Source organism: Pocillopora damicornis, chromosome 8 (genome assembly GCF_964200805.1).
Source record: "Pocillopora damicornis chromosome 8, jaPocDami1.2, whole genome shotgun sequence".
In the NCBI taxonomy this organism is placed as follows: Eukaryota; Metazoa; Cnidaria; class Anthozoa; order Scleractinia; family Pocilloporidae; genus Pocillopora; species Pocillopora damicornis.
In genome coordinates, this window is record NC_142677.1 from 2,793,902 (window position 1) to 2,819,519 (window position 25,618).

A 25,618-nucleotide genomic window follows, 5' to 3' on the forward strand; every position below is an offset into this window, starting at 1 on the left:
TGTAAATTAAAAACATCGGGCGCAGCGTCACGCAACATTGCGTGATTTTCCAAACGTGAGATGCAGTTGCTGCATTATTTTAAAACTTAGGAACTACATGGCCCTGTAGTAATAAAAGAGGACTTCATTTGCAAACACTGTAGACTTCAACATAAGAAGAATCTAATAAATCGCTTTTTCAGTTTTTATCTCAGTGTATGAATTATTTAGCCAGAACGAAAAAAAAAATTAATATTCACATGAGTTGCAGCCATTCCTGTCTGCGGTGAAATACATGAATGGCTCCAGTCTCCGGTCGTCCGCCTAAACTGACTAAATGAGTTTTGTAAGCGAAGCTTGTCAGCGGATGACTTTTTCATCGCCGGAATATCGCTGAACGACCTCGCTGAACAAGCTAGACTCTGCCTTCTCTTGATTATGTAAGTAGCCATTTCTTGATTGACTCATCGGTGTTCTCACATTGATATTTCATTCGAGACACGCGGTTAACCATACTCACGAGCAAGGAGTTAAGATATAAGTTATCACCCTTACTATTTTTATCATTCAATCACAGGTCGGAGCCATTCCTGTATTTAATCGCTAGTTCGTTCCGATTCGGACGCCATTTTGTATCACGGCTGAAACAGAAACTTCGAATCCCTCTCCCCTGGGGATGAATTTAATTGTATTTATTCGCTTTTTCTGGGGGATATGGTAAAATGAACTATGGAGTAAAAATGCAGACTTCAAGATGGCGGTCGAAAGAGAGGATTCTTCCTAGACTTTAATTAAGATTAAATCGGGTCGTTTTTAACTTTAGGGTGCCTAATAGCCATTTACAGTGTTCTTCTAGGCTACAAAATACATTTCAAGGTTGTGTTTTCTTAATATTTCCGTAATTCCTTAATAAAAAAATCGATGAAGAATGGCAATGGTCCATTCAAACCTTCGCAGACTTTATATTAGTTCATGAATGAATAAAGTGGTCCGCAAACGCGGCTCGTATTACATGTTACATGAGCTCCTTAGTTTTTGGCGCGCAATTTGTCTTAAATTTCGAGCAGTTAGCTAGTTCAAGTAGCAGCGTGGAGAGTTCCAACTTGTGTTTAACTAGAACACAATATCAAATCCCATATCCTCTGCCAAGGCAACAAAGATGTCTTTAAAGATTGACTGTGCTTAGGCAAGAGTGTTTCTTAGAGAAACTAAAAGTTTAAGCAAAACTGAAAGGATTCCCGGTGAAGGAAATGCAAAGTTTGCTGCTAGATTGCCGCAAGATAGATTTAAAACCTTCGATGAACATTTTCAAGAATACCCTGGGCTATACATGAAACGGGAAGACTTCATGCGGCATTACAGAACCATTGATGAAAAATTTTACAACTGGAGAAGCAAAACCGAAAAAGAAGCATACCTAACAGCGTTTTCCTCAAAGAACTGGAATGAGGGCAAAGTAATAAGTAAAGAAGGGAAAAAAGATCACTCGTTGACCAGCTGCCAGGCCTGTCTTTTATTCAACTCTCAATTACAATCTACCTTCCCTATAAGTAAGTTTTGCAGAGGGGCTAGGAAAGGACCCCTGACTGAACTTAACACAAATGTCAAGAGACAATGTCAGAGAGAACCTAAGGTCACAAAAAGGAAATTAAAAAGCATTAGGGAAGCAATATATGCCACCTACAATGAAAAATGCCAGGAAAACTTTCAAAAATCACTTAGTGACATTCTAGTACTTGTCCCTGAAGCGGGTCTTCAAAAGAAGCCTTCACCTGCTGAAAAGAAAAAAATGAAGAGAAATGAGCAAAGGTAAACCAAAAAAGAACTAGAGACCAAAATGTCACAAAATGACAGTGCTGTTCACCTTAGCCTTCGTCAGTCTTACAGTTCAAGACAAGTCCAAAGAATGGCCCTGTCCTTTGAAACCTTTGAAGAGGCCAAGGAGAGAGCAAAAACGACCCCACCAAAGGTCAGGGAACGAGCCCACACAGCTTCGCCTGCTAACATAGAAGGAAAGTTGGACCAGCTACTAGCAGATGTGGAGTCATGGCCTGATGGTCCTCCAAACTGGTCAGAAAAGGCCAGAATGTACAACATCAAAACCAGGGGAAGTGATTTGACACCTGGCAATGGAGGGCAATTAGTCAAAGCCTTTTTACAGTCAAAAAGAGTAGACATTACCCGATTTAAGCCCCCATCAGAAGTGCATCTCAATTCAGAGGATGGCCTTACAGGTAAAAAAAAGTGGTAAATTTGTAACTAAGCCAACAGTGGAGTTACATCTCTGCAATATCATTTATAAGCGAAAGAAATTGTGTATTAGGATCGAGCAAAATTTGATTTATTAATTAAAGAACAGTGAGATTTAAGAGTTAAAATTTAGAATTTAGAATTTAGAAGTACCAGCAATACTGCTAATTATCATTTTCATCAGTTTAATTAGACTACAAATTAGAAAAAAATTAGAAGAAGTAGGCCTGAAGTAATAAGAATGCATACAACAGTCTAAGTCAAGTTAATGATGAATATGTGACCCTATAATTCTTTCATGGGTTTTTATCATTTCTCTAGCCTCATGTAACAAAAGGTTTGATTAATTTTCCAGGATTCAGGGTACGCAGAGCTATGAGGAAGCAAAAGGGGGGAGAAATTTCCGTGCCTGTGATGCAATCAATTAAACAACTCAAGCAAAGCACTCATGAGGGAATAGAGAGTGGCAAATTTAACATAGGAGAGCCAGTGATAGAAAGTGGCTGATAAAAATTCTATATTTTTCTCAGTCGCTAGGTTTGATTCATGCTAGCATCAAAAGACTCAACAGAGTTACAAATGACTTTTTCACTCAGGACATAAAGAAAGCTAATAACCTTTTTTATTCTGGATAAGTGTTTGTTGTCTTTCACACAAAGCTTCATCTAACTGTATTTCTACTTGTAAAATATTCAAACCTCCTCTTTAGAGTAGAACTCTTTTATGCAACAGTATTTGTGAATGAAACTCAGACAGCTTCTTGAGATTGTTTAATCTTTTGACTTGCAAGAGGTCCTTTGTATTTGCAAATAACTTTTAATGCTCTCAATTGAGTGTCGAAAGCAATTGCAGATTACCTTTGTTCTTATGATAAGAGTAGACAATTTTCATTAGCCTCTCAACCATCAGGTGCAAAATTAAAACCAATCCAGACTAAGTCACCCATGTTTTCTCATCTGCACCTCAGGCAAATTGTTCATTTTTTACTTAAAAATTCTCATTGCCTTCCTATGATATTTTTTCTTGATTACGATTAGCTGTAAGTTGTGACAACTCAATCAACACTCAATCAAAAAATATTTAACCCTTTACACCACAAAATCAGTGTGTATTTTCTCATTACTTCTCTCTAAACAATTCTTATGAGGTGCTGATAAACAGTTAAGAGCTTGTTTAGTTCAGTGTTCTCCTTTTCAGGCAGTAACCAGTAACATTTACCACCTGTAGTACCTCTTACTACCGTTTAAAATTGCTTGGAATTCTTGAAAATTCAACTTGTAAAAGGATTGCTCTAACAGTTTGAAAATTTAATTTACCTGTCATGCTTAAAAGAAGGGAGAACACTGTAAGTTGGTGATCATTTCCTTAGTTTATTCTTGTGACCTTAATGTTTGATTCAGGGTCAAAGGGTAGAAGATGCCTAATCTAAAGATTCATGACATGTTCTATGATTGTATTGACTTTCTCCGTCATCTTTTAAGAAAAGGTACCTGAGTTCTGACTTTTAATCCAAATACATTTCCTAGAAGGCTACCACCTAAACTTTGCATAATTGTTAAACACTGAAAAGAAAACTTGCCTATACACCACATTTAGCCTACAGAAAACAGAGACAAAAATGTTTGGCATGATAAAAGAGGTAAGCATGTGACAAACACAGGGGGCAAATCACCCATGATCACGCGATGAGTAAGAGGAGAGTGCATAACTCACACCTCATGCTTGTCTCAGGCTTACCTCTGCTTTTAGCCTTTAAAGAATGAATATAGAAAAGGAGAAAACGTCTGGAAATAAGAGGCATTCTCCTGATGTAAAGAGTAACATTTGGTTAATTATCTGTTTACAGTACTTAAGTCTTCTTCATCCTATATCAATTCATCATCCATTAGTTTTAGCTTTGAAAAAAGATAGCTACATGAACATGCAACTTCACCATTTGATAAGCAGATCCTACTACAAATCAAGGACATCTCCTCTTCTCTCCCTTATTTTCCACAACATATCATTATATCCAAATGACAGAAGGTGAGGATTATCACCACGGTTTTGAAAACTCAGTACATTTAGATGTACACACAAAACTATGTGACTTATATGGAGTATATAAAAAAAAGTCTCTACATTGGAAGCAATGTATCATCTCTGTCATCATCTGCTAAGGCATCATCCATTGCCTAAGAGAAAAAAAAATTATTACATTCAACAATTATTAAATCAGAACACAAAATCACACACATGAGCCTTAAGGTTATGATCATGTTATGAACTTAATGTCCCATCTGGCTGGAACTTGTGCCACTCTCCCTTAGCAAAAAGTACATTTCAATTAGTGTTGTACAACCAAAACCACAGTAATCAGAATGGCCAATCAGAACAAAGGGAAATATCCCTAAGAGCAAATGAAAACTAGGAAAAAACGAGGAAATGGCCTGAAGTGCAGGAAAATGCTAGCAACCAAGTTGCAATTGGTATTCCATCTCATTGGTTAAGAAGGTAGCAGTAATTTTCTAGACAATTACAGAATTTGAAGAGTACGTAATTTTCTAGACAATTACAGAATTTGAAGAAAAACCAATGATACTTAATGCCTAGGACAAGCTTATTCCCTTGAAACAGATTGCTGGCCATGCTGGTAAAGCACTGAGAAATAGGCTTACCCCACTCCTGAGCATTAGCCCTTCCTCAGAGCAAATGGGATTGCCATTCACTATAATGAAGGGCTAATGGTTGAAAAATCAGCTTTGTAACTCTTTACAGTGGCCAATTTATGTTATCAACTCAGTTGATAAAACCAAATTACCCTGTTGTACTCTCCCACTGATGCAGCGCCACAGTTTCTTCAGAAACTTACCCCCTTCACCCCACTTCCCCCTTAGGTGGGAAACTTCACTATGGTGGGGTACCTCCTATCTGACTCTCCCTTCCCCCCCCCCCCCCCAACACAGCATTACCACCAGAGGGTTCCATTTCCTCAGCAGATAGAGACACTAACAAGACTAAACTTCCTAGCCTTTAAGCAGGCCTGGATTACTATTAACCCTGCAAGACATGCATTTCTCTGGCTTCAGAAATGTTTGAGACAAGTCAGGGAGAGGTTTGCTGAGGGTCTGGCATTATCAGTGCTAGACCTATCTCTAGCCCGCCCACAGGGAGAAATGCTTATCATGCTGAAGGATTCATAATAAGCGCCTGCTTGCAGGCTAAAATTTATTTTTCAGGACAGCTCAGAGGTGCATGGCCCAAAATGAATGCAAAAGGCACGTTTACAAAAAGCATGCACATGCATGCACCTTTTCAAAACATGCTTAAAAAACAGGTGCAAAGGAAGCAGATAAGTATGTACAAGGCAGTAGTCTGTTTTACCCTAGGTTTAACTTTGAATGGTGTTTTAGATTTATAACAAAAGAGGAATTCTGATGTTAGTGAAATTATGTGGTTTGTCCCAAAGTGTTTGCTGTCATGTGATTTTTGAAATCAGGCTTGCCTGCATTATGAAGAAAAAAACAAAAGTATTTGACCCAATGGGGACCTCTGGCAGTGTGACCTCACTCCAGCTTGTGCAGAGAGATGGTTTGTTACAGAATACTGCTAACTATGCCTTTGTGCCTTGAACCATTTATATAATTGAGACATAGGATTTCACTTTGACAGCCCACCTTGTATCTTGTTGGGCTTGACTCTGAACACCGACACATAAAATTACATCCATCCTGGGGAAAAAAACCAAAATTTAAAATGGTTCTTAGAATCACACCACTGAAGGTAACTTGACCTTGAAGAAGTAGGAAAATTTTCCCAGAGACAAGTAACCACTGAGAAATAAAGTATTTTGCATGAGACATGCTATCTGCTAATTTGGATTGACTGTTTAGTCGTTTTCCCACAGAAAAGAACCAAACCAAAACAAAAAACAAATTAAAGTAAAAAAAAAGAATTTTGATTTTGGGAAAGTTTGGATGCAATTTGTTACTTTGTGTTCATTTACAAAGAAGTCTTCTGACCTACACAGATCAACAAGAAAACTCTTATTTGACTAATCACTCAACACAAAATCTCTCTCAAATGGCAAGAAAAAAAGATTAAGCCAACTTCCACTGTACCTCAAAACCATTACGCACTAACACCATTGTAGATAGGGTAATTGAGTGTTAGTAACTAAATGGTTTAAACTCACACACAACCCACAATTCCTCCAATCACTCTGATGAAGGGCTAACACTCAAAATGTCAATCTTTTAACTCTTTACAGAGGCCAATTTACATTACCAACTCAGTCAATAACACTAAATTACTGAGTTATACTCTCTCACTGACACAGCCCCACAGTTTCTTTAGAAACTTACCCCCTTTAACCATTGTAGATAGTTTGAAAAAAGAGAAAAACTTACAGCTTGCAGACTTCCACAATCTTTCCAAAAGTTGTAGTTAGGTATCTGCTCCATTCCTTTAGCACCAACCATAAATCTTTGGTACAAGAAACCAAGAATTAAATAAATGGAGCCCACAACTATCAATCTGCAATGAAGAAAAAGTTATTGTCAATGGGTTATTTAATTGGTTTAATTTCAAAAAAAGCTTGTAAGTAAGTTCTTGATTTTTCCTTAGAGGTTTATTTCTTTAATTTTAATTGTTGAGATTCAAACTCAGATTGGCTTTAATTGGCAAATCAGAGCAAACACAAGTACTCTGGGGAGGGGACACTCTGACTCCTTTTTTTTTTTTTCCACACTGCACCCCACCCCAGAAAAAGCAATTTTTAGCTCCCAAAAAATTCTCCCTTGAAATTTTGCATTTGTGTCAATCTGATTTCTTGATTTTCTCTGATGCACAGTACAGTGGAACCCTAAGAATTCTAACCAGTTCCACTCCAACCTGGTTACAGTGTAACTCAAATCCTGCTAACTCAGAAAAGATCCAAGTTCACTCAGAATTGACCCCATTTTTCCAGTAACTAACTATCACCTACAAACAGTAACTTAACCTTGAATAACTCAAACCACTTTTTGTTTCCCTTCAGTGTTCAAGTTAGCAAGGTTCTACAGAACTATAGTTTATAAGTTAGGCGTAATTCAATGAAAGTAAGCAAGCCCACCAATGTTGTGAAATTGTGCACCCATGTCATCCTAATTTCTTAATTTTATTTGCTGCAGATAAACAGTAAAACCCTATAATCTCCAACCAGGTTAACTCAAACCCCTGCTAACACAGACAAGATCCAAGTTCCCTCAGATTTGACCCATTTCAGATGTTTACTATCAGTTACTGACAACTATAACTCCAACTTGATTAACTTGCACCATTTTCCATTTCCCTTAAGAGTTTAAGTAAGCTGGGTTCTACTGTAGTTAATAATTACACGACTTTTGTGTAATTCAGAAAAAAGTAAGCAAGCTTTGTCAAAAAGTGCAATACTTACATTATCAACATAATGGATCCAGCACTCAAGTGCTTTGGCTTCGCTGTGCATGCTGCATCGTTATTAAGTTCAAACAGGTAGTAACATTCCAGCGGGTTGACTGGATCGTCTGGGCTACTTTGGTTCCTAAATTCTTCAATGACACGCATGGTTCCCTGGAAAAAAAAATTATAAAATCCAATCTTTCCTGGATTTAGAGGCAAACAAAACATAAAGATCTTTTTTCCAAGTTAATACAGCTGCACATGCTATCTATCCACAGAGGAAGCAAAAACCAAAATAACTAACACAGACAATTTTCTTCTCCTGAAAATTTAAGTTCATTTTTATAGTACCCTCATAATTCAATCTTTCCAAGATGTACATATCAAATGCTTATGAAATGTGTCTGTGTAGTCAATGTATATCTGAGCAGTACTGTAGAGACAAAAAAAAACTTAGATTCTTTTTTGCAAGCAAAAACATTATTTCTGCCCAGAGGAAGCACAAAAAACAAATTTTTTTCCTCATACTGTAGATTAAAGTTCATTTTTTTTAAACTACAGAGCTGATTAAAATGGTCACCAGAAAGAAATCCTTATCTTCTAGAGAGTGCTGTCCAATCATCATCACCATCATCAACTTTATTTGCCTTATTTTAACAACACAAAAATTTATTTACAGCATTAACAGCTAGGAGGCAAGGAGACCCAGGAAGCCAATGGGCTTATGGGCGAGCCCTTACAATCATAAATCAAGTAAGGAAAAAGTGTTGCAAATGTGCAACTTTATTTAAGTTAAAACTCTTGCACTTTTGTCTTAAAGCTAGCAAGGTTTGACAAACAAGTAACTGTTCCAAATTTTAGAACCTTGGTAGAGTATTACATTGCTAGAGATTTGTACAGCACAAGTGTGTTTAATAATTACAGGCTCTTCTGGTACCATAATTGTGAATTTGGCTATTTGTTACAAAAAGATTGAGAAACAACAGGGGCAATAGGTTGTTTTCACAATAAAACATAAATTTGGCGACTTCAAAAGTATTGACCAAGAAAATATGTACACCCATTGGCTAATCAGAACATAAGATTCGCTTCATCTTGCCTACAGGTGCTGTCAGCCATCTGATAAGTATTCGTTATCAACCAAGCCCTATCAGCCACAATAAGTAATAATTCACTCACCCTCTCAACCCCTGGGTCACATGTCATTAACACAATACTAATTCTTTCTAAGCCTTTGCAGTGGTGGGTATACTTCTCTCCATGGAAGTATTTTATCATCAGCCAGTCCGCTGGGAAAATGAAATTTTACATTTATTGTTAAAGTTCAAATAATGATAAAAATCCTCTAATAGATATTTTCTTTATTCTCATCACTTATCTGCTTGATTTTGTAATGTTATGAAAATTAAAAACTCTGTCTTGGTCACAAAATGAGGATAAGGGTTAAAATCTGTGTACTTTATCTGTGCTCTGATGTTTATACACAATTATGCATGTATTAAGTTTTGATCACATGACTTACTTCCTCCAGTAACATGGGCACCATGGAAGGTTCCTATTACCTTCCAATCTGATTCTTTCCACTTCACACCATGTTGCTGAACTGCAGCGGTGTCTGCAGCACCTTGCTTACAGATTGATATTTTATATGAATAGTCATCATCATTTGCAAAGTAAATCCTAAAAAACAAAAACTCACTTGTTAACCGTTAAGCATAGAACAGTTAAAACAATTTGAGATCTGATATAAATGTGACAAACACTTGTGCAAGCTCAGTTTTTTTGAAAAATACAAAAAGTGTATGTTGGAATATTTGAAGGTAATATACTGTATACATATAATGCTGAGTTTGTGTCAGGCGAACTAAGTTACAGTCTGTAATGGGGTTAAGTAAGTTTAAAAAGGATCATTATTGTTATTAAATCTATAGTAGCTGCTTCTTCATAACAATTACTTGTAACTTTAGACATGTTTTTTTTATGGAAAAGTTGGGTTAATAGGGATTTTGTATTCTTTCTGCTGGTAATATCATACCATAACAATTTATTCACTGGGTTCTACTCTTTATTGTACAAAATATCTCACTTATTGCAACTGGAGTGAAATTTCTATGATCTACAGGAATGAAGCTTCCCACAGTGAATGCATTTTATTCTTATAAACATTTGGCATAATATGATGTTGTTAAAATGTAAAAACATCAACTCTTCCAAGGGGACAGATTCACATCAATCTGTATCCAATCAGATACTAAATCTCTTAACTTGTAGTTAAAATTCTGACTGATCAAAAAACATTTTGCCGATTTTTATTCACAGTTAATTAAAATTTTATTACAGTAATGAAATTTTAACTACAGCAATTATATAATTAAATGGTAATATTGTCGCGCAAGAAACTCAGTGGAGTTAAGGTGTTAAATCAGATTTAGTCTATGGGTGTTTGAGTCATCAAAATAGTTTCAGTTGTTCATATTCTTGAGGAAGGGAATGAAAAGTAACATGTTTCTCATAAATTGCGTGACAAATTGCAAGGCAAGCAACATTGAAATGGCTTCCAATTTCGGTTTCATAGTTGCCTACAATATGTTTAGTGTCGTATACGAATTTCCTCTCAATTATTGAGCAAATTTATCGAAAATGTTCGCAATTTTGCTGTACACTTGACTGTAACATAATACTAAATTCCTCCTTAGCTTAGATGACTTTTAAACAGAAATTACAAAACTTGTAATTTTAAGTTAAATATTATTAAACTAGACGTCATTTTAACTCGTGTCAACTCCTCCTTTTGCCCGAATATAATGACTTAAATATAAATCTAACTTCCTTCAAGGCACAACTCCCAGTTTGCATAGTTTCTTTCGAAGGATACTTATAAAATCGAGAAAGAAAGCGAAGTAAAAGTGATAACGTGTTCACAACTCACTTTTGCCCCGATAACTTTTTAATTCTCTCGTTCACATCGTTTGGGTCAATATTTTGATGTTGGGGACACATTTTGGGAGCTGGCGTCGTCGTCCTCACAGACACAAAACGAGTGCACAGACCCAACCACAACAAGACCGCCTTCATAATGGGCGACAAGGTCTCCATTGCTCTAAAATGCTGCTATTTCAAGGCCGCTTCCTCACCAACTTCGATTCCACGTGCCAGGTTACTAAGCGATGACAATATTTGACTCGAGTGGTTATGGGTAAGTCATGTGTTTGTCACAAGACATCAAGGCATTACACGTCAGCGATAATAAAACGCTCGTGTAGGAACAAGAACGATATATTTCTTAGGTATGCCTGGACTGAGTGTGATAAGGAATGATATTTTTTTATAGGGTTCTTCAACCCTTAATCGCTAATTATATACTAAATCCATTCCTACGTTAAAATCCAAAGTATTTAGAGGACTCAACGAGCCGACAACGCTCAGTGGATCGACTGGCTCCCGGAAGTCTAAACTACCACGAGTAGACCGCTACTGGTGCTGATGGAGGCCTAAAAGATCCCTGACAATCAATATTCTCGGTCAAATGGTGATCAGCTGATTTGGAGTAATTTTCTTTTTCTCAGAGTGTTGTTTGAAGTGATGGTTTAGGGAAGTTGTTGGCTTGGAAATCTCCCCTCTCCGACTTCACTTCACGCTTCTTTGAATTTTCATCTCCTGCCATTTATTACTTCAGATTTGTGATTACGGAACATTACCATTTTTGTTTTTTTTACCTGCTACCCTCTCTTTCCTCAACCATCTCCCGTGTCTCTTCTAGGCTCCTCTTCACCCCCCCCCCCCCCCCAACCCATGACGGGTTAAACTCCAGATTTGTGATTAAGGAACGTTACCATTTTTGTGTTTTTTACCTGCTACCCTCTCTTTCCTAAACCACCTCCCGTGACTCTCCTAACTCGCCTCCATCCCCCACCCCACAGACAGGTTAGCTGTAGTCTCCCCGCCTTGTCTCAACCCTCTCTTTGAATGAACTGTTTGATTACGTTTTATTTTATTTTATGGAAAAATAATACCACGCTAACCATTTTCATAGAGTTGTCCGAGAAGGAAGATTTTCACAAGTTCGTCCCCATGCCACTCGAATCACATTACTTTTGCCTGAGAGTTGGAAGAGACTAAGAGAACCTGGGGAAGAGTTTTATCAAGGTAGTTTCTGTATCTAAGAGACAGATAATTATGCGAGGTATGAGGATAGGGAGGTAAATGGAACTAGTCTCTTCACGAAGTTAATTTTCCGCGAAGAATCTTGTCTTTCGATTGAAGAAATCATTATGAACTGAACATATTTTATGTGCAGCTCAGCACGAACGCGCAAGCGCATACCATACCTATCCAAGACGATCCAAGACAGGTGATGTTTTGTAATAATCGAAAAGGTGACGATACTTCAGTTCGATATTGATTTCAATTTTTCGCCTGTCATGTCCTAATTAAACAAAACCTGATGATGTCGAATGACACTTCCTATGATCGCTCGATAAAATGTCAATTCCTTGAAACAACAAATTCATGCTATTAAACAGGAAGACCTCCCTCAGGTCGCGTGTGCGCGTGAAAGACAAAAATCGAGATGAACGGTCTTTGAGACCGAGACGGGGCTAGCTAGCGCTGCGCACATGAAGCAAGTGGAACAGTTCCTCCGCCTTTAGCCACAGTGATGAGGGTACATCTCCAAATATCCCAACTTCTGATCTCTGCTCAAGTCTTGACGGTTTTCTCGTTCTCTACATTCGCGCGCTCTGAACAACGTTCAAAAACAGGAATTATCACCGCGGGTGACATCATAATTGGCGGCTTAATACCCGTTCACTTCTCGCCCAACTTTTCGCCGCATCCTGGAAATTCGTCATGCCAGGGTTCCTTCCATTTGCGCGGGTTCAAAGGAGTAGAAGCTATGCTATACGCGATAGACCGCATAAACAAAAACCTTACGTTGCTGCCAAATGTAACTCTGGGAGTTGATGTAAAAGATACATGTGGAAGTGTGGATTATGCAATTATGGAAAGCTTGAGTTTCGACTTTATCAGAAGCGCTTATGTTGCTTCAGAGCTTCTTGATTGCGCAGAGGATTCATCCAGCGAAAAGCACTCGGTACTCAAACCTAAAGCCAGTGATAGTCCTATGTCAGGAAAGAAAGATTCGAAGAGACACGATGGTGATATGTCAGGTTTGTTTTATTGATGTTGGCTGAAAGTCGCTTGAGTTCAATTTTATTTCTTAAGTTTTGTCATCCATATTACATTTTCTGATAAATATCGAGCGCGATTCCGTTATTCAACGCAATTTATTCAATTTCATACGCACGTAAACAAAATAACCCGCTACCGTGCCAGATAATTTTTTAAACCGTGGCTTCTTGTTTTCTGTATTGTGGCGAATTGACCCACTGAGTCAAACAGCTCGTTTATTTGCTCTATATTCACGTTAATGACAGTCTCTATCGCGTCCAGTGTCTTTAGACGCCATCTAATTTACAAATGTGTTTTAACTACAACGACGACGTGAAAAGTCGTAAGAAAACATCTGACTTCCAGTCTCTGCCTTCCATTTGAATCATTTCATGTGTTTCGCACAGACGACCAACTTTAAAAGTTGTTTACACAAACACTATATCCAGTGTTTCTACTTTGCTTAACTCACGATCTAGAACTGACAGTTCAGTTTCGATATGCATGCGAATGAAGTTCAGTCTCTCGAAATCAAGTTCAAACTTCATACAGGGAGGGTGGATTGCAGCCGGTTCTTAAACGAAACAAAATTTTTTTTGCATTTGTTAGCTAAAAAAATTAGGTAGTTTTCCATTAGTGTAATTAGTTCTGAAAAAAATTTATTATGAAGCCTGTTGGGATTGAAACATCTATCTTCATTTTCAGTCAATCGACTTTAAAATGGATAATAATAAAATATTGCATCCAATCGAAGACCAAAATATCTGGCAAGTTTTAGCTAGGTTTACGTAATTTAAATGGCCATAACACTGAGCACAAATCACAAAGCAAATCTCATAGAAATTTAGGCCAAACAGGCTTCTTTTTCTTAAAATTTGACTTTTTAATTAAGAAATACGCCGGATTAAAACCCTTTTAAAAATTTTTTAAAGTTACGCCCACGACAAGACAGCATGCAGTAGCTGTCACAACTATATTTCGCAAACTGACAGAGCTTTCAATCTGTCCAAAGTTCTCCGTTCGTGGAGAAGTCTGTATTGAATGAAATCTTAATTTTTTTCCGACAGCAGATTGTGGCTTCCGTTCTCAAAAAACAGGAAGAAAAAATGTTGAAATATGACCATAATCGTGCCTGTCAACCACTCTCGAAACTGTCAATGCGAAACCGCAAAGTATACCTCTCAGAATTTGAAGAACCTTTGGTGAAATGCATTAAAAATTATGAATTTTTGCCAACAATTTGCCCTCCAATAAGTGAGATATATCTATAAAGCAAATTAGATTAGATGTTTTTTAGGTACTTTCAAAATTAACATGATTTTTAATATTTTCGACTTAAGTCACAGTTTAAGTATTGCTGAATATTTTCAAGATTAACTTTCTGTAATATTTTTCGATCTGCCTTACAGTTTCCAAGTCAGTGCTCAATAACCACGCTTGAGATAAATTTGTGTTGTGGTAAATGTCGTTAAACTTGTTTATGGCAAGCTGAATAAATACGACGAATGCAAAGTGTCTTGAAAGCACTTCACAGATCACATACGCAATAGAAATATCACGTCTTTTCCTTCATTCCAGATGAGTAAAACCTTAATTGCAAAATTAACTGGATCAATTTTGTAGAGTGGAAACAAGGCGCGTTTACTGAAGAATATTTTGACTAAAAGCCGTGCAAAAATTTGGTTCATTAGTAATGCAAACTCCTCGATAATTTGTATGCTTTTTTTGAACAAAACCGGGATAAACTCTAACTAGTTGAAATTAAAACAATCCTAAATTCAAAGTCTATTCTTTACCCTATTTAAAATTAATTATAAAATTCTGTGTAGAGGGAAGTATTTGAAACGAAGTTACTTTGGCCTAGATAAAGAAAAAATATTTCAACTAATAAAATAACTAATGGCCTTGTGGCCTTACTTTGCTAGACCAACCACTTGCATGAAAAATTAATTTTGTTTTAGCGCATTAGTGTCTGCTGTGGAATAAGAAAATACAAGTGAATCCGTATTTAATTAAAGATTTAACTCTGAAAATCTAAATATATTCGCTGCGGCTTCATAAACTTCCGTGAAATGCGTAAGTTTATTTGTCTCTAGTTAAAACTTAGAAACAATAAACATTTTTTGGCGAATAAAACATCGAGGGGTCCATACATAATTGCAATGTTTTAAGCTTTCATATTTCGCCATGGTTATCCATTATCATGTTCCTGTGACATCTTTACCCTCTTTTAGTACTTACACAACATTAGACACAACATTAATTTTTTTGCGTATGCGTAAAACATAGACACTTTTAACAGAAAACCTTCGTTTTGTAATAACTGTAAAACTATTTCTAGGGGTTCAGGTTAGTGCTCACGGACTAAGAGGCTTTTGAATCGCAATGAGGGGTTTCGTTAATTGTGAAATTTCTTATATATAACTGTAACCGCAAAGGACTACGAATTTACCTTTTTGACCTGATACAAGGTGCTGATTTAATCCGAATATGAAAATCAAGGTTGTTTTCCCACGCAGCCTTGTAAGTACTTCTATTTGAGAAAATTTGAGAAAGAAAATTAACCAAACGTAAAGTCGAATGGAAATCAAGAGAATATCAATCTTTCGCCCGAATTTACCCTCAATAATTACCCTAGTATTATAAGCGGCCGTGATCGATTCTTTGAGAAACCCCAGCCTTTTCTATGTTTCTGTTTCGGATTTGATTGATTCTCGAACATTACTGCGATAAATACAAAGTTATTATTCGTTCTGACTCGCTTTTGCTGCGAGAATAGCTCGTCTTGTATACAAGTTTCTATGGTGTTGTTCTTACTAAAAAACACATTACTTTATTTAGGTTGCTGTTCAAGTAAGTCTCGCACAGCAGCTATCGTTGGAGCAGCTTTTAGTGGCGTAACCATGGCAACAGCAAGCCTTACAGGCCTTTTCCATGTGCCTGTAATTAGTTATGCTTCAACGAGTCGTCTTCTCAGTGACAGGTCTCGGTTCCAGTACTTCTACCGAACGGTTCCATCAGACAACCTCCAGGCTCAAGCAATTACTTCCCTTCTTCATGAATTTAGGTGGCATTTTATCATCGTTCTCGCGTCCGATAACGAATACGGGCGATCAGGTGTCACAGCCTTGAAGCAGACGATACAAAATTACACGACTCGAGTTCAGATCTGCGTAGTGGTCGATGAACTTTTTTCAAGGAAAGGGAGTCAATATGAAATGACTCGTATCTTTAGAAAGATCCAACAATTTCCACGAGCAAAAGTTATAATTCTCTATGCTGAATTTCCAGATGCAGTGTACTTTTTCAAAGAGGCAAAAATGGCATCGTTAAGGAATTATGTGTTTATTGCGACTGACAGCTGGGTTGGGTCTACAGAAGTGGTTCAAGGCTCCAGTGATGTTTTCCAAGCGATCATCGGTTTGAGGCCTCCGATCGTTTCCATGCCAACATTTGACGCCTACTTCTTGGAAACTCTCAAGGAAAACAACAGTAGAAATCCATGGGCTTCCGAATGCAATAAAAGTTTAATTTGCAGTGATAAAAGCGTTGAAAGGTGTCACTCAGAAGTTCACCACGATGGGTATGTCGCTTACATATTGGACGCGGTATTTTCAGTGGCGCATGCGCTACACGCAATGCTCAGCTGTGACAAAAAAGTGTGCGCTAAAAAATGGAGGGACGTGGACATCCGGGATCTTTCACAGTTCATTCAAAATGTATCGTTTGTAGGATATTCTCAAGAAAATATCTTCTTTAACGAAGAGGGCACTACAAAGGGAAGATACGATGTTTATTATCTGGACAAAGAAAGCAGCAAGTACATCAAAGTGGGTTCGTGGAGTCAGACTGCACTAAGCCTTAATTTATCGAGAATTTCACAACATGGACCTGATTTTCCATTTCCGGCTTCAATCTGCAGTAACTATTGCAGGAAAGGTACGAGTGTGCTGTTCGTCTTTACAATTTTAAGGCTTTCGCTATTAAGTGGCCAAGTAAAGGCTTACTCAAGACGTGCACTTCGTGCAATTTGAAACTAACTATTGGAAAGTCTTCCTCATGAAGCAATTTCGGTGAGGCAAAGAAATGAAGGGTATCGGATCGTCTCCCACTTAGTTGGTTCGTGCCCAGTTTGAGTCGGTTCGTACCCACTAAACAAGTTACATTCAATAGTCGTGTATTAAAAATAAACACCAAAGAAACAAAACTTCAGTTGAGCTGGCAGATAAGAAACTGACCTTTAAAGTACTTAACATGGAAAACAATCATTATTAGTTTAGGTAAAAACTGACTGATCAGACTACAAGCTGGTTAATAAGTGACTGAGTACGAAACGTGCGTGGGTACGAAACGACCACATGCAAAGAAAGAAAGCGTCACAAAGGGTGGTACCGGAAATAAATAAATTCAAAATTAAGAAAGACTCAAGACTCAAAATTCTTTGCCCAAAGTTTAATTTACGCGAGGTTTCACCAACAACTACAACATCGTCAAGATCAACATCTAGAATTGATTTCTTCTTCAGAAAGTGGTTTGGTTCTTATAAATTTTTTTCAATATCTTTACGTTATCCACTCTCTTCTTTTTGGACCAACAAAAAGATTTCACAATTGGTGTCTTTATCGCTAAATAAAGGTCCATTCCCCAGCCGTGAAAACCTCTCCTTTCACGTTTCTTCTCCTTTCACCCCGTAATTGTTGCTTTATTTCCTCTTTCACGCCAGGCGAATACAAGATTCCAAAATCCCAGTTCCCGGAATGCTGCTGGGATTGTGCAAGGTGCGACGGGAAATCATTTACCAATACGTCACACATGACCAAATGTTCCTATTGCCCAGAAGGAACTTGGCCCACCGCTGACCACTCGGCGTGTCGTCTCATCGAAGCGACCTACCTCCACTGGGGTGAGAGTTGGGCAGTTGTGATCGTCTTCTTTTCATCATTTGGTTTGATCATTGTGATACTGACTGGCGTTGTATTCATAAAATTTCGCGCAACACCGGTGGTGCTAGCTGCTAGCAGACAACTATGCTACTTCCTTCTATTGGGAATTGCAATGTTCTACGTGACACCTCTTCTATACATCGCCAAGCCTTCAGCGGTCACCTGTAGAATTCTTCCAGTTATGTTTGGGCTCTGCTTTGTACTGGTGGTTGGTAAGTACGGTTGCTGTTGCGGCATCAGCCTCTAACCAGGCCTTTATTATGAGCGCTTCGGTAAGTTCGTTTCTGCGCCTGCATAAAAATTATGAAGCTTGAATAACACGAGCCGGTGAGTGGTCTGTAGTAGAGCCAGAATCCCGGCAAACCTCTTCCCGACTCGTCTTAACCCTCCTCCTCCCCCCCCCCCCCCATGCCACCCTGCGGAAGAAAACGCGCGTCCTACAGTGCTCGTAATGAATGACCTGCTCTGAGGCTGTTAGGGCATGTAACTTTTCCGTTGATTTAACTTTAGCATTACGCTTAAAAAATCACTGGTCTCCTTGTCTTTGAAAGTTAGTGTGGACATTCGTGTTCAAAACTAAAATGATTTCTTTTCTTCCTCTGCATTTTCATCTTTCCCAGGCACAATTCTCATCAGAACAAATCGAGTGTCCAGGATTTTTAATGAGAAGCTTCTTCGGACAGGGAAAATCAGTTGCCTTGGCAACCACTGGCAGATGTTTATATTAGGATGTTTGTTGATCACCGAGATCGTACTCACCGTTGCTTGGGTATTCGGTTCCTCGTCTCAAGTGTTCCCGCAAGTAATCTATTCCAAGGCTTCTAAAGATGCCTCTCTTATCTGCAGCTTGAGCGGAAGTCACATTGGATTTTCTTTGTGGCTTATCTACAACGCAGGCTTGGTCGTCGTGTGCACATATCAAGCTTTTCTTGTAAGGAAAGTGCCACATAATTATAACGAGTCTAGATTAATTGCGTTTAACATGACCACACTATGTATTACTGTCCTTGTCTATATTCCGTCGTACATGGGTACCTCAGGCTGGTATCGGACAATTATCTCGTGTTTCATGCTTATGTTTCTTGGAACTCTCACGTGGGCGAGTATATTTGCACCGAAGATTTATATAATTCTGTTCCGACCGCACAAAAACATTCCCATGAGACCTTCCGTGAGCTCCATCACGCTGGGAGTGATCTCACCCTCGCCTACTGGGGTCAGCAGTATTAGTGAACAGTACATGTGCAGTAGGAAAAATTCTCTGAATCCCAACGAAGATGGAACGTGGGGAGGCTCGTGGGCCAAGACTGATTCGGCTCGTGAACTGAACGAAAATGTAGCAATCACTGAGGAAGATGATTCGCCGTGTGAACAATTTGATGATTTTTCCGAGAAAGAGCTGAAAGAAAACCAGGAAACTGATACCAGTATAGCTGATAAGTCACAACCACAACAAGAAAACTGTAAAATGACACCCCAAAAGAATACTTCGATGGTGCATTTCGAAGACGAAATGCTAAATGAATGCGATGAAGGCAGAGACACACAAGTGTTCCCTGAAAAAAAAACCAGTGGTAGCCAAGGAGGTATCTTAAGAAGAACTTATAACTCAGAGATTCACGAAAATTCCATTAATGGGATCGTTCCAAGGAAGAAAAAAACATCACTAGTTCGTTTTCAGGACGAAGTGTTAAGTTGTGATATTAATAATTTAACAGACTACCATAGGATTGCGCTTCCCGCCAAAGGAGAAGAACCCATTCAAATACCGAAAGGAAACCTTGATGCGGAGACCAATAACAAAGGAGAAGTGTATTGTTCATGTGCTTCAACTTCAGCTGAAAAAACAGAAACCAACCGTGTCACAGAAAAAGAGAGAAAGCGGAAAATATCTGTCTTCTCGTTCCAGTGACAAGAAAAAAATATCCGATAAATCTAACTCTTGACTATAAATATATTTAGGTCATTAAAGTTGGTTGTCGTATTTTTGCCTGGCGCACCTGACTCAAAAACAATTGCGCTAAAAATTAGAAGCATGATGTAATTTAATTGCGATGCATTTTCTCTATCTGGGCAGTCTCCGGGTTGAGTTCTCGTATGAGAGCAATGAGCTTCGCAACTAATGAAAATTGTGCGTAAGTCCCATGCCAGGTCGAGCAAAAAGGATGCCCTTTTCACGCGGTCCTCCTATTCTCGCCGTAATTTAAAGGAGGAAAAACTCTTCAACTGTACAGCGTTAAGACAAAACATTTCTCATCGCCTTCTTAGAACTCGGTCAAATTTCTCCAACATATCTCCATAAAATGTCCAACAACTTGTTTGTAATATTAGTTTCAAACAAAAAAACTGGTCACATCTGAGACAATTTTATCCCAGTTACTTTTCAGTTGTCCTTCTGGTGTACCTTCTCCTCGAAAAACTGGTATCACACCTTGCAAAGCTCTTGTTTTCTTAATGTTCGCAAATGATTTGAAATAAAATTAAACCCATTTTGTATGGACTTTTCGAAGTTGAATAAAACCAAGAGAGTATAATTGATATTCTCTTTATAAAACTTATTATCATTGTCCTACCATGTTCAAATTTATGAACCTAACGCTACGACCTGTTACGAATTATGTTTAAAATGTGAACGTATAAAGATATCGTTTTCTCACAGTAAGTTTTCGCTGGCTGTGTTCATCATGTGTATGTTGGAAGAATAGGTCTAGTTCACGACATCAGTGAAGCAGACAAAGTAGTCCCCAGGTTTTCGCTCTCTCTTTTATGTCCAAAACCTCGAAGGAAGGACTTAATTGTCTTCTGCCTTATTGGATATTGCCTGCATTGACTCCGATAATAGAACGTTTCTAAATATATAATTGTTGCGATAAAGATTATGGCAGCTACTTCACAATAGTTTTTTTTGTTTTCCGGGGCGATTGAAAATTGTCGATCATTGAAAGCAACCTAAAATAATAGCTCAACGGGGAAAAGAAACAGGATTGTTCGAGGATGGAATTACCCCAAAGGGAACACGATGAAAAACACTGCAAAACTAAAAGTATAATTGGACATCAGTTATTAGAGCCCTCGACGGAGAAATCGCATAGTAATTCTCATAACAATAACTATTTCCTAGCTCTTTATCTTAAACATGGATACATATTTAGCAAAACACGCTTAACATGGATTCTGACGAACAATTGGTTTTGGGCTTCTGATTATCATTTGTCAAGGCTGGAACAGCTGGAGAGGAGGCGTCACGAAAACCCATATGGGATGAGCTAACCATGTGACAGACTATCCCGCTCGTCAAACATCCATTACACATGCGTAGTTCTCCAAAACATTGCAAAACGACCTAACGGCTGAGATCATTGGCCGTTGAATAACACATTTCAAATTTGACAAAAGCATATGGTTCGAAAGGAGCTCCCATAAAATTGTTGCGATTGTCAGGGTATAAAAAGGCAGCGAAAAGCGCAGTATTTTCATACTTACAGGGCACTGGAGCTACTGTGATCAAGAAGGCAGTGCTCCCAGGTTTCGGCCTTCACTGCACTCTTCTCGGAGGCTGAATCCTGCGTGTTCCCCACTCTTAGGGTGCACGGTGTGCAATTTTTGTTAGTTGGGCTGACCTGCGTACGCGCTCGTTGGCCCTCCATTTCAAAAGAAGGATTTACCGTGACTCACCAGGCTCAATATTCAATTAAATGCGCCTCGCTCCTTTAAGACCTCAACAAACTTAGTTATCTCTCTGATAAATGCGTTATCCAACAGCAGATAATAACGCGAGATATTGGATTGCATATGTAACGGAGAATGATGCTCACAAAAGGCCTAACAGAGAGACCCAAAACTAAGAAGACTTATGGAAACTGGATTTCCCCCAACTTGAAGTCTTTGAAACAAAATGATCCTCACTTGATGGTAATCTTCAGTTTTGTAATATACTACAAATATACATCATGATTTCGAATATTTTACTCGATTTCTTTTGTTCTTTTGATGAAATTTATAGAGCGATAAGTCCATGGGAATTGACACAATATTTTGGTGTATTTACTCATCAACTAGCTGAATTCATCTGTCGTACGTTGAAAAAAAAATTTCATTCAATGTAGTTAATTCTACAGGGTCGTTAGTCAACTTTGTATAATTAGGCTTATTCCAGCGGCAAAATTAAGATCCTTCCAATTTTTCTACAACATGCTTTGAGCCAGAAGTTGTTATTGTGGCGCGCACATAATTAAACATTAATAAATATTTATATGCAAACGCTAAACAGGGAACCCTTTCGCGATGGCTTCTCAATCACACAAAATGTATGTAGAAAGGATAAAACAACATTCTAGCTTTTAAAGATAAGTGCAATGATTTCTCTTCATGCCTCATATATTTTTGGTTAGATTTCTGATCATGATCTATAAATTGCTTACAGGAATTTAAGACGCTCCCGAAGTTGTTCCTCATCACCTGCTGTCGGCAAACAGCGAAATTTATGGCGCCAAACATCAATATCATTATCTCTCTTAATTTGAGTCGTTTTAATGGAAAACTCAAACAAATTTAAGCCATATCAAAATAAGAAATTTCCTGTGGGCTGCGTTTCACCTAAACGGAAAAGTTTATCATGAGTTTACTAACTAACAACAATAACTGTTTGATCTCTGAAGAGGAAAGGTGTTTTTATCTGGGCTGATCGGTTTTCTTTTGTTTCAACTCAGCGTTTGTTTAACGATTTACTGTTTCTGGAATAATAATAATAATCGAAATAGACAGACTATAAGCAGACTTTGTTTGTGTCTTTGAACAGGCTAACGATAAACTCTGAACTGCATCTGCAATGACTCAGCTATGAACTCAGTCGGTATACACCAAAAAGAGGATTAAAATTTCTAGATCTCCAAAACAAATTGTGTGAAGCTTTTTGCTAAAGAAAGCAACATCTTTAGGTGGTTTTTGTAGCACAAATACTCTCAGGTTTGATAAATAATCGAAATAAAGTTTCGTCTTACAGGTAAATTTTGTCTTACAGATAAGTTTTGTCTTACAGATATATATATCAAACGATGTACGTCAAATCGGTTCTACAATGGTGTGATCAATTTTTGTTATAAAGATAACATAGTTTTTCCTTCCGCTTCCTTCCTCTGCTTTCGTGTAAATAAAGGAAGCCTTGGTCAAACTCAGTCGAATTTTATTGACAGAATTTCAACAGACCAATCAAACAGCCTTTCTTATGCTGCTGCTAGCCCTTATTTGGTGGTCCTTTTAACCAGTCGGAACAGAGTTTCTAGTCTCATTCAACTTGCAGAAAACACAAATATTTATTCATGCTCTCCAAAATATTCCCAAAACCAAGAGAGAGAAAGTTAGTCAATGTAATGTTTTTAAAAAAAATTAGAATTTTAGCATATTTTCTTAGTTTGAATTTCAATTTAAAATCTGCAGGCAAAAAGCCCTAAAAATAAAATTATATAAAGAGACAAAGCGGTATGGTGTTGTCTCCGAAAATAAATATGCACATTGAAATTAGAATTTGTTTTATTCTTTGGTTCAAGAACAGCAAACTGTCGCTTGAAATTTTACACCAGTGTCTACTTCAAAGGAACACCTTTAAAGTAGACACGAGTTTGCGTTCCTAGAAACTTAAACTTTCGGTTGGAATATAATACAATGTTTGTGTTCAATATTCTAAGAGTTAGCTATGTTTGAATTTTCATCATAGCGGAAAATTTTCTGACAAATTGCATATTGCGCCAATTTCATCTACGTAATTAGTGGTTCTATGGGTAAATAGAACTACTAATAAGGTAAATGAGGAATTAGAGATACGACTTGAGACAAATTTTGGTCCTTTGTGAGCCTAATAGGACTAAACTATAAAATTGCAGCTGTACAAAAGCTACGAAATGTAGAAGAAAAGCCTAGACTCAAATTACCAAAAGAGCTAAATTTATCCATTGATGAATGAAACTCTAGCATGTAAGCATAAATTAACACAACAGGTGTAATTATTTGTCAAACTTTTGCAATTTAATTGCTAAAATGTATTGCTTAAAAACACGAACGGCCCAGATTCTCTTCTTCGAAGGGATGACGAACCCAGAAAATGTCTATTTTTACACCGATTTTATAACTTGATACACGTTGGGCTCATACCCACGTACATGGAAGAGGAATCTAAAAATTAATGTTAATTTTCGGAACTCACATTGCATTCAAGTTATTAAAAATTAAAGTAGCGACCATTTGGAATATTGATATGAATTTCTTTCTGTTCGAAGACTTTCTTGTTTTAAAGTCTCACCCGAAAAATTGAGTTGAATACTAATTATAAATAAAAGTTATTCTTATTTTAGTTCGAAGTATATACTCCCCCGAAAAGTCAAAAGAATGTTCAGAGAATGACGGAAAATTTTAATGTCGTACGTTCTTTCGGGCTTGTAAGTAGCGGTCAATGTGCGAGATTATGTAAGTTAGCTCAAAATTCGTCAAAACTTTATGTTAAGGAAATCAACCAAGGAAAATTACCAATTCAAGGGTAAACGAGTAAAAATTTTTGAAAATGTGGAGCGTTTTATCTACGTGCAGAGATCTATGGTTAAGTGAAATTACAAGATTGACGTTAGATATTATCCGTATTTTTTGTCGTTTCCTTTTTGATATTAAAGAGTTAAATTTAGAGATATTAGTCGTATCCGAGACCCTACAATAAAATATTTTAGCTTACAGGTGAATAAGTGTGTTATCTCATTCGCGAAGCCAGTTATCGACGAGAGGAAAAATGTAAACTATCATGTCCTTGGACTGGGTGTTATCTGCAAGTTGCGTTGTTCTAACAATTTTTTTTCTAGTTTCCTTGTTGCCATGGGTGACGCTAACGAGGTTTCGATTGGCCAGAAAGTTGTAACAACCTGCTGTTACTATAGCAACTGGAAAACAATTAACTATATTTTATTTCTGTTACTCAAACTTAGTTTAACCGCTGACTTTGTTTTAGCACATTTTTTTCAGGCATCATCAGTTATGTTATCCTCGTTAAGCTTTTAACTCCTAAGATCTGATTGTTAATTCTCCCTTCTCGCTCTCAAACATTTTCTTGTTAATCAGTTACGAGAATTTTGTCTTAGATCAAGATACCTGATAAGTTTGAGTATACTCATTACCGTTTGCTGAATAATGTATGAATATTGTGTGGAGAAGTTATAAGTAATCACTTCTGGGGTTGAAGAATTAATATACTTGAAGGGCTAACGCTACTAGGCATATAATCCTAACGCAAATCGCAAACTTAAAACCGTAGTCACCTTTAGACGGATTACGATGGAATCCATTACTTCCCTACCAACTGATCCATCCATATGTAAGCGACACCTGTTCAGATCTTTGGTATAGTGGTGTCACCTATACAAATACATTTCTAAAAGAACCCTTCCAAAAAAACTAGAAAAATAACTCCCTATTCCCCTGCAAACAGAACAATTACGAACAACTAAATCAGAAAATACTCTTCTTCGTGTGGTTTTCGTCAAAGATTTTTTAGGCCTTTTTTTAAAAGTCAAATTACATTTTAGACTTGTCAATTCTCTTCGGCGACGTTTACAGTCGCACCACTGGATATCTGTAAATCAAATTTTCATGTTAATGAAAAAATAAGTAAAACCATTAACGAGGTAACTGAAAATACGTTAATAATATGGATCCCTGCTACGAAAAGTCATCTTCTCAAATCTAAAGGGCATAATACTTTGATGTTTGATCAGTTTAAATTCATAATCTTACTGTCTAAATATTACATGAGAGAAAACTTGTAGAATTCAAAGCATCCTAAGTTTAAAGGAAAACAAAGAAGAGCAGCTAAAGATCATAAAACCCTAAAGATTTTCTAC

General features: G+C 37.5%; 3 protein-coding genes, 2 long non-coding RNA genes and 1 other non-coding gene across 6 annotated transcripts; 3 read left to right on the forward strand and 3 right to left on the reverse strand.

Moving 5' to 3' along the window:
* Window positions 1-1,482: 1,482 nt before the first annotated feature.
* LOC149040934 (uncharacterized) lies at window positions 1,483-1,984 on the reverse strand. The gene is made up of 2 exons (XR_016179057.1): window positions 1,844-1,984; window positions 1,483-1,754 (listed from the first exon to the last, which is right to left on the reverse strand). It is a non-coding gene; the product is annotated as an uncharacterized LOC149040934 (long non-coding RNA).
* On the forward strand, window positions 1,749-4,023 carry LOC149040935 (uncharacterized). Its single transcript, XM_089180027.1, has 2 exons — window positions 1,749-2,213; window positions 2,585-4,023. Exons 1-2 carry the CDS (start codon window positions 1,817-1,819, stop codon window positions 2,734-2,736), a joined length of 549 nt encoding a protein of 182 aa, XP_089036153.1. The 5' UTR covers window positions 1,749-1,816; the 3' UTR covers window positions 2,737-4,023.
* On the reverse strand, window positions 2,830-10,808 carry LOC149040936 (cation-dependent mannose-6-phosphate receptor-like). The gene is made up of 7 exons (XM_089180026.1): window positions 10,559-10,808; window positions 9,152-9,309; window positions 8,809-8,918; window positions 7,646-7,800; window positions 6,618-6,744; window positions 5,886-5,939; window positions 2,830-4,403 (listed from the first exon to the last, which is right to left on the reverse strand). Exons 1-7 carry the CDS (start codon window positions 10,723-10,725, stop codon window positions 4,347-4,349), a joined length of 828 nt encoding a protein of 275 aa, XP_089036152.1. The 5' UTR covers window positions 10,726-10,808; the 3' UTR covers window positions 2,830-4,346.
* A 1,218-nt stretch (window positions 10,809-12,026) lies between these two features.
* On the forward strand, window positions 12,027-19,723 carry LOC113680541 (metabotropic glutamate receptor 3). The gene is made up of 4 exons (XM_027197576.2): window positions 12,027-12,797; window positions 15,640-16,737; window positions 17,522-17,953; window positions 18,362-19,723. Exons 1-4 carry the CDS (start codon window positions 12,287-12,289, stop codon window positions 19,651-19,653), a joined length of 3,333 nt encoding a protein of 1,110 aa, XP_027053377.2. The 5' UTR covers window positions 12,027-12,286; the 3' UTR covers window positions 19,654-19,723.
* LOC149040937 (uncharacterized) lies at window positions 16,962-18,640 on the reverse strand. The gene is made up of 2 exons (XR_016179058.1): window positions 18,501-18,640; window positions 16,962-18,031 (listed from the first exon to the last, which is right to left on the reverse strand). It is a non-coding gene; the product is annotated as an uncharacterized LOC149040937 (long non-coding RNA).
* A 1,493-nt stretch (window positions 19,724-21,216) lies between the features above and the next one.
* Window positions 21,217-21,385, forward strand: LOC113680573 (U1 spliceosomal RNA). Its single transcript, XR_003447091.1, has one exon. It is a non-coding gene; the product is annotated as a U1 spliceosomal RNA (small nuclear RNA).
* The last annotated feature ends 4,233 nt before the right edge of the window (window positions 21,386-25,618 follow it).